Below are 8,820 nucleotides of genomic sequence, written 5' to 3'. Positions count from 1 at the left end.
GGCGGGTTTGGGTGGGGCGCTCTTTGTGAGCGCTGCTGCTAGTGATTGCGGGTCGCACTATATATACGAGGGGTACGCCGCGCCCCGCCGCGCCGCTCCCCGCCACCTTAAAGCCCGCGGGGCCACACAAAGGCCCGGCCGGGTCGCTCTGCTCGCTCTCTATAATAATACATCGAAGGAGGAGGAGAAGAGAGAGAAAGTGAGAGGCGAATAAAAAGACTCGGCGACAGGCGAGCGAGACAGAGTACTGCGTCGGGCCGGGCCGGCAGGGCGGTGCCCAGGGCCCAGGGCCCACCTGCTCCAACCCGCGCCCTCCATCTCCCGATGTCGGGCACTGATGACCCACCCAAGGCTGCGCGCGAGGCTGCGCGTTATTCGGAAATCAACAGCAGTTTTGCCATTGCCATGATCTATGATTCGTGGTCGTGGTGCTGATGTGTGCATCTCTATCGCACAAATTGACGAACCAAGAGAGGCAAAAGCGGGTGAAAGAGAGACATTGTGGGGTAACAATAAAATAGGGAGATATTATGATGCAACGCATGGTATAGCATAACTTGTGGTTGAAATGGTGATCGGAAAGGTTTGAAAGTTTGAGACATCTCATGTTCTAAATGGAACACGGTAAAAACAATGTCTCATTTTTTTTTGAGGGGAAAAGGGAACACTCCTCAAATTTCGATGAAGTCTCCTCAAAGAATATTGGGAATTTTCGTTATTTTTTGAGAAGATTCCCCAAAATCTGTTGCGAGACTAAAGAAGTTTCCCTCAAATAAGGAAGTTCCTCAAAGTTTTTTCAAAAAAAAAAAACAGACATGGTTTTTACCGTGAACAGAAAATCGTGTTCTGCACCTTAGACGAGACACACTTCACTCTACTGTGGGACACACTACATTTAGTTTCAGAGAGCTGCTAGAATGTTCCATGGTATATTTAACGGTGTAAGAGAGCGACAGGGATAAGCTGCCAGCGGACGATGCGACAGACTCCACCCACGCCGGGCCGGGGACGCGCAGAAAGTTCAAATCTCCAGTGAGCTTCACTTTCATTATTTCTATCATATTTTTCTTTCCTTCACGTTCCCCTCAGAGCTGACACAGTTCCTCTTATCTAACTCCCCCCCCCCCCCCTTTCCTCCCTTGTGAAATAAATGATGTCGGGCACGCGCAGAAAAGGTGAGATCAATCGTGGCCGCGAATACGTAATAGAAGGCGGTGCTCAATTTTTCATACCGGCGGGTTGCCTGCCACCGGGTCGCAGGTGGCGGCGCGCTGAGGTGGCGAGGCGCACCGGGCGGGGCGGGGCGCGGTAGGGCTGGGCGTGCGCTAAGAGGGAGGCGGGTGTGGGAACGCGAGCACGTGCCCGCGGGCGGAGCGGGGAGCAGGCGGGGTAACCACAAGCGGGGTAACCCGCGGCGGGGTAAGCAGGGCGGCGGCGGCGCTGCTTGCGGCTTTACCTCATCCCCTATCAGGCGAGGCGGGAAGGGGCGTTTCGAGAACGGATCACGGCGTCCAAATTTGGCAATCCTCTCTCCGGCACCCTCCACCGCCACCCCCACCACCCCCCACTCGAGCTGGAGAGCTAATTAGTTAGGCCCTAGAAAGGTTAATATCTCCCGCCCAACGCCCCCAACTCCGCGGCAGGCGAGTCAACCCCGAATGGAAAATCAATGGCTTTGCATACCAAATCAGAACTATAATATGCCCGTCGCTTTCCCCTCGCTTAAAATTGTTTTTCTGATAAACTGGGTGTCCTTAGGCCCCGTATACCGCTTCTACTTTACCGCATTCAGCTGTGTGAGTCGTGGGTAGGATGCCGATTCGCTTGGCACTATAGGGCACCTCGCTGAACAGGTGAACAACAGTGGTATTCAATCGGTAATACTAGACGCCGTAGACAACTTGATTTGCAAAATTTTTATTTTCTATTTTAAATGGCATTCTTAGAATTCTTGGCATTCTTTAACGGACTGCCAATTTTCTGGCCTCTTAACTTATTGCCTAATTTGGTCCTCGATTTAGCACTCCAAAATCAAATCGACAGAATTTGAACTATTGTAGAACATCCTAAGAGGACGGAGAAAGTCAAATGCTTGCCTAGATAATAAATCAAGGTGTCATCGCTTAACTATCCCAGGACCAAACGACACAGTCTATTCTGACCAATAAATGAACTTTTAATTATTTACCATAGAACACCCCGTAAACCAATCTGCTGTCTGCCCTAGGATTAATTTGATTCCCGATCGGTTAGGTATGATAATACTTGCAAATATGACATGTCAAACTTTACAAGGTGCAGCAGATAAAAGGCAGGAACAGTTCCTTTTAAAAGTCTTTCCGGGTCTTGCTAGACATGAACCGGGAACTTATTCATCAGCAGGGAATCACGGGGAAATGTTAGTGGTGTGTACTTGAAAGTCTGGTATACACAATCACCTCCACTTTCCCATAAGCAAGGTTGTTTGCCTATCGCAGGAAATTCCTTGTTTTCCCAATCCTTCAACAGTTTTCATGAGTTATCATTTGGCAAGTACGCAGGCAGCGGCAGGCAGGCAGGCTGAGCAGCAGGGTTGGCATAGAGTATTAAATTAAATCTAAATTGAGTCAAATTCGGTCAAAAAATTTAGCACTTCACGTCACACTACAGTGCCATTAGCGTCAGCCGATGCCCGACCTAGCTCACGCTCATGAAGCCGTCGACTGCGAATTTTGTAGTAGTGTTTTGTAGTCGGTAGGTGTCCCCAGCTGTATTACATTCTGCCCCTTTTCACCCCATTTAGCACCATTTAATTCTTCATGCCAACCCTGCTGAGCAGGCGGTTGGGCCGTATTTACGCCAGAGGGCCAGGGATTGGGATTTTTCCCGGCAGCGCCCTCCTGCCCTGTCGGTTGTGTCATTTGCGGCTGGGCCTGCACACGGCTGGACCTGGCCGAGGCGGGGCCCTTAGCCGGAGCTGGCCGGCCGTCGGGGCAGCAGAGCCTTCGGGCTGGCCCAGCGCCGCCCAGCGCCGCCCAGCGCCGCCCAGCGCCGCCCCCTCATGTCCACCACTCGGGGCCTTCAGGACCAAGCGCCCTCCTCTCTGTGATGAGCTGCGGGCCGAGCGGGCGGGGCAGGGCCGGGCACGGCACGGCACGGCCATGGGGGCCTTGAGAGGGCGGAGAGGCACACAAGGCCGAGTAAGTCAAAGCTGAGAGTGAGAAAAGAAAGAAAAAAAAAGGGCTCTTCGCTTTTCGCGCCCTACGCAGTTTAATTCATTTTGACGTGAAGGTCGGCTGCTGCTGGGGCGCGGGGCGCGCGCGACGCCGCGAACAGCTTGCTCCAGTCGATGTTGGCCAGGTTGCCGCAGTTGTTGCCGGCGCCGGCGCCACCCGCCCCGCCGGCCCGGCCGCCACCAGCCACCGCCACGGCGCAGCTCGTGGACTGAGCGATGGCCGTGTTGGGCCCTCCCGGGGGCGGCGGCGGGGGCGGCGCGGGGGGCCGAGCGGCGGAGGCGGCGACCGGCCGTCTGGCGAGGTGGTGCTGCGCGCTCTGGGACACCAAAGAGGAGGGACCATACGCCACCATTCAGAAAAGGCTCGTTACTTGTTACTTGGCCGGCGTTTGTCATTTTTTCGCCAGGCCGGTCGATGCGCGACGATAAGGTGCAGAGGAGGTACTTACCGTAGCGGGTGCAGTGGCCAGCAGCAGCACTAGCGACGCCAGCAGCGCCAGCAGCGCCACGGAAAGCATCTGCGACAGGAAAATGAGCAAGTCAGACAGGTCAGTAGAGAGCTTTAAAAACATGAAATATTTTTAGCACATGATACCTTACAAACATTTTGACTAAACATAAAGAATATGTAAGTAACTTTAAGGTGTCAGCTAGCTTTTACTCTCGATGAGTACAAAGAACCATAAGCGCAGACCAGAAAACAATTTATTTGGCGCTGCGGGGGCCGAGTGAGTGAGTGAGTGCCCGAACGCCCGAGTGTCGCGTCGGTCGCGGCAGGCCCCTGCTCAACAATACTAGGGTCCCACATCCGCGACTGCCACCCGGTACGCTACCCCGTCCCTCCCCTTTATAATAATGCCTGTCAAAGACGATAAACGAGTGAAACATTTAAAAAATGATGCAAAACCACCACAAATAAAAATCAAACTAGAAAAATTAAAACACAGGTATACTATAGTATTAAATTGGTATCATCTGCTTTCAAGATAGATTCTTGATTTAGATTTTGTTTCATATTATGCAAGAAGTTGGACCAAAACACAAAAACCCTTAGAGACCAAAGAAGCGAACAGGCCCTTAAAGCTCCCATTAAATCTATGACCCAAAGAACCGAGGTCTTGGACCAAGTACATTGCACTTGATACTTGATTTTTAGAAATATATCAAGACATATTAATTTAAAACTCACTTGGCCCAAGAAATCAGTTTGTTTGGAGGTACAAGCTTTTCTGTTCGATCCTGCGACGAAAGAATAATAACTAGAGGATTATTTTCAACGAAGCTACGAGTACATTGCAGCGCTTGCTTGTCGTGTCGCTCCCGGCCGCCCCTGACGCACTGACCGCTGCTGTCGGCCTTTATTCCGATCCCGGTGACAACAACCTGGGCGGCCGTGTCCAGCCGGGGGGGCCGCGGCGGCGGGGCTTGGGTCCGACATTAACATACGCGATACGCCGCCAGCGCCTCTGCCTTCCGCTGCACTACAAACGCGCCACGATAACGCGCGTGCAAATCGACGTGCGAAACATTTCAAAAAACCTCACACCCTTACATCCTTTCAGCAACAAACCAAGACATGCATATATATATGCAAAAAACCTAATGTATATTTTCTTAAATTGGCTTTGTACTTTGGGGAAAAAATTAAAAATGGACGCCTGTAACACCACCAGGGATCTGCGTTGGGCGGGCACAGTCCGCGCACCTCGCTTTTCATGCATGAGTGCTCTAGATCCCCCGGAGCTTCTTTTGCCTGCCCTTCCCTTCCTTAAAGCCCTTTTCAGCCAGCCCGCCAGCAGTGCATCTCTTTCTTCCAACGCGCCAATGCGTTTCGTCGCCTCTGGCGTGAGGTGCCCGGAAGTACCCGTGACCTGGACGATCGACGGGTTTTAAGGTGGCAGCGCTTGAATCGCACGAACAACCTCGCCTGCTGAATCCAAGCGCTCGCTGCGAGGTGACCCGCAATAAACCCGAGGGGGAGGGGTCCCCCACCCTCCAAGTAGGTGTACAATGAGTTAGGCGAGTAACCGCGAGTATTCGAGAGTATTGGTGATCCTCCGCGGGTACGCACCTACAGCCGCAAGTAGTCTTAATGCACGAGAGGAGGATGCCGATAGCTTAAACCTTCAAGCAGAACACCGCACCGAAAAGCTGTCCGGCCACCAAAAGCCTCCGTCTAAGAATGTCTCCACCCCGCTCCCCGCAATCTCCCCGGTTGCACCGCAACATGTTGTGCAAATAATGAACCGGACGAGCAGTGGCTGCATATTGCCGCGATAAGTGGTTGTCATCGCCGCGCCGAGCCGGGCTAGGCAGGTGTCGTAGACCTGTCCCCGCACCACGCCGCGCCACTCCTTGGGGGGGGGGGTGTCAGCCCGACTAGCAAACAAGACAAGGCCTCGAGAAGCTTGAAATAGCTGCCCTCGGCAGTCGGCTGTCACAGTCTACCAGACTTCCTCTACAGAGAGCTCTAGTCAGGCCAACCCACACTGCAACCAAAGATGAGTGAGTAATTCAACGATCCAAATGCACTGCGGCGGTTTAATCGTGCATCGTTGTTTCACATGTCGTATTCCTTGTGCTCGACAGCGTCCATGATGACCGCTCTCTCTATGGCCGCGGCCGCCACCATCCTCTGCGTCGTCCTCGGCAACGTGAGTCACCGTCGACTTCCTTTCATCAACACAGTGTCACATCAATCTTAATGATCACTTGCATCTTGCATGCAATATAGTAATGTTCAACTTGCAGTACACTGGTTACACAAATACTGATAAAAACTTGCAATTTGCAAGTGTTCAACTGCGCAGTAGTACATTTTTCAAGTGTTTAACTGCTCAGTAGCCCACTAAAATTCGGTAGTTGTCCCTTGTGCATTTGCAACTCCTCTGTTTAACAGTTAGTTCCCACACTGTACGCGTCCAATCGAAGGAAGTGTTCAACAGAGAGGTAGCACACTACTTACAAGTGCATAGCTATCGAGTTGAACACTACGTATTTGCAGTAGTCGCACAATTTTGCAAGTGTTAATCAGTTCAGTTGCAAACTTGGTTTATCAGCGTGAACACGAGTTGAACGAGTTGAACATTTCCTTCCTCTGTGTTAACACAGCCATTGCCGGCGGACGACGAGCGCGACGCAAACGCGTCTGCGCCGTCCAACTTCCTGAACTGCGCCAACGGCGTGGGTTCGGGCACCGGCTTCAACAACTGCAGCATGCCCCAGGCGCCCGCCGGCCTGCCCTCCATGCCCTCCGGCGTGCCCTCCGGTGTTCCCTCCGGCATGCCCGACTGGAGCTCCAACATGCCGCAGCCGCCCTCCGGGATGCCCCAGCAGCCGCCGCAGATCTCCCAGGGCGTGGACTGCGCCACAGCCGTCGGCCAGGGCAACGGCTTCAACAACTGCAGCAACATCATCCAGCCGCCCAGCGGCTTCTTCGGCTCCAGCACCAGGCAGGACTGAGGCACTGCACGCGCCCAAGGTATGCGGGGTTACACTGACAATCGAGGGGGCAATAACTCTGGGAATCATGTGACACACCGACCCGGGAATCAGCGGGAATCAATGAGAATTACGACGGAAACCAACGGAAATCAATGAGAATCACGACGGGAATCGATGGGAATAAACGGGAATCATGGATTCCGGGAATCATGTGTTCACTTGAATTCGGAGTTATTGCCCCCTTGCTAAAAATGCAAGTGTTCAAGTGTCAACCACCTGCAGGTGACAGAAATAATTCACACACCTGCAGATAGCGTGATTAATCATGCACACACTTGAGCGGATAAATGGCAATTTTTAAGTGTACGAATTTCTGTTCGCTTACCTTCAAGTGTGAGAATATTTAATCGCACACTCGCAGATATGCGAATATTTGAACTCACCTGCAAGTGAGCGACATTCGTATTTTTGGATTTCTAGTGTGATATACTTTGAACCCCTTTGAGCGTTTTGAGGGAAAGAGCGATTTTATCCCATTTTAACTAGTCAAACTAGCAAAACCTCCATCGCTGATGGGGATGGTAGAGGCCCCGTTAATCCTCATTCAGATCCCGGAGACGAAAATTTTGCAGCAGAAACAGCTGCTGCGGACGCACTCATTTGTGCCGTGTGCTTAACTTCCTCAGCTCAGCTCAAAGGATGAAAAAATGCTGGAGAAGGAGGGGGGGAGGAGGCTGCCGCGGGTAAATGCGGGATTTGATTCTTTTCAACCTCCGCGAAGCTGGTTCCAAAAGTTCTTTTTCTCTCTCTCTTTTCCCTCCCTCCTTCATCCCTCCCCGTGACAGGTGCCGGGGCGGGCCAGCCCAGCGTGCCCGCTCTAGCTCGAATGAATACCATCTCACTGTTTTTCCTCTCTCTCTCTCTCTCTCTCTCTCTCTCTCTCTCTCTCTCCCTCTCTCCCTCCCTCCGTCCCGCGGAGGGTGGCCCGGGTCCGCGCCGAGTGTTTGCATTTCTCACTCTAATTTATTTTTCGTTTCTTCGTTCACTTCTCCGGCGGATCGGGCAAAGAAACTCGTCTGGCCGTCCCATTAGCAAACGACGGTGCGGCTCCGAGCAAGAACTGAGAACAAAATGTAATTAAACACCCTCGCTCGGCTCGGCCCGGCTCGGCCCGGCTCGGCCTAGCTCGGTTCGGCTCGGCTCAGTTCGGTTCGGCTCAGTCTTCCTTGTTTTGCAGGCCGCTCCCCCGACCACTGCCGGCGCACTGGCCGCGGCTCCTGTCCTAAGCGGGCCGTAACACATCGTCCGGTCCATTGGAGAAAATTCATTATGTATCAGAACTGATTAAATAAATTGCTTTCCATGCCAAAGGCACACTACTCGCACTTTTTTCTACCCATCCTATACACCGTATTCTACTTTGAGCCTATCCCCTTTTCTAAAGTAAAAATAACAATATAAAACAAAACAAAATGCTGATGGAAGTTTAGAGGAGGAAATATTGCTGGCGGGAGAAAACAAACTGAGGGCACTTCAGGAACAAGCAGGCCCGCCGTTCCGTTAAACAGAGAAGCCTCCTCCACTATGCTGCGCTTTTAACAATCAAAACGTGCATTTCGTATTCTAAAGTGACGATTATGTGCCAATACGACACTATTTCGGACGAAAACCATCTGCAGTGTATGATCTTCTGCATTTATGTCGGGTTTCTGACGGACTTGCGTGATGCTATGGACTATGGATTTCCCTTGGGTGACAAAAAATGCTGTAAAGACGTCGCAACATAACTACATCCCACCTCTCTGCTTTGAAATGCAATACGTTGAATAAACTAGAGCAAATAGCTCACGTATGATATACAAGGCCAATTGTTACCTTTTGTCTAAATCGGTCTTCAGAACATCTCTATCCACTTCATTGCCTGTTCAAACCAAACGGCACGTAAAAATAACACGAAAATGGCAGAAATGAAAAACGTGTTAAGTGCGCGTTTACAGCGTCACCGTGCTTCACTTGGAGTAGCGAGGGAGGCCGGAGGGGGGGCTGATCGGGCGGCGATGGGCCGGCTTTGCGGACTTAGAGTGCGGCCAGCAGCAGGCCCTATCTCCAGGCTGCAGTGGACGGGCAGGAGCAGGGGCTGGGGCCAGCATTGAGGGAGGAGC

General features: G+C 52.2%; 1 protein-coding gene and 1 long non-coding RNA gene across 3 annotated transcripts; one reads left to right on the top strand and one right to left on the bottom strand.

Moving 5' to 3' along the window:
- Positions 1-3,296: 3,296 nt before the first annotated feature.
- On the bottom strand, positions 3,297-4,542 carry LOC127750759 (uncharacterized). Its single transcript, XR_008011838.1, has 3 exons — positions 4,404-4,542; positions 3,664-3,732; positions 3,297-3,531 (listed from the first exon to the last, which is right to left on the bottom strand). It is a non-coding gene; the product is annotated as an uncharacterized LOC127750759 (long non-coding RNA).
- Positions 4,543-5,633: 1,091 nt separating this feature from the next.
- On the top strand, positions 5,634-8,032 carry LOC113202009 (uncharacterized). Of its 2 annotated transcripts, none has more exons than XM_026416042.2 (4): positions 5,634-5,719; positions 5,804-5,868; positions 6,326-6,695; positions 7,896-8,032. In XM_026416042.2, exons 1-3 carry the CDS (start codon positions 5,716-5,718, stop codon positions 6,674-6,676), a joined length of 420 nt encoding a protein of 139 aa, XP_026271827.1. In that variant the 5' UTR covers positions 5,634-5,715; the 3' UTR covers positions 6,677-6,695; positions 7,896-8,032. The 2 variants fall into 2 exon arrangements, with proteins under 2 accessions (XP_026271827.1, XP_052129166.1); XM_052273206.1 differs by lacking the exon at positions 7,896-8,032 and adding an exon at positions 7,727-7,792.
- Positions 8,033-8,820: the final 788 nt, after the last annotated feature.

Source organism: Frankliniella occidentalis, unplaced genomic scaffold (assembly GCF_000697945.3).
Source record: "Frankliniella occidentalis isolate FOCC.00 unplaced genomic scaffold, Focc_3.1 Scaffold253, whole genome shotgun sequence".
NCBI lineage: Eukaryota > Metazoa > Arthropoda > Insecta > Thysanoptera > Thripidae > Frankliniella > Frankliniella occidentalis.
The sequence above is the reverse complement of the archived record's forward strand: the minus strand, read 5'-3'. Positions and strand labels throughout refer to the sequence as shown.

Excerpts from the sequence above, each read along its gene's own strand:
- LOC113202009 (XM_026416042.2), top strand. Across the intron at positions 5,869-6,325 it reads TCTGCGTCGTCCTCGGCAAC|CCATTGCCGGCGGACGACGA; the intron begins GTGAGTCACCGT and ends GTGTTAACACAG.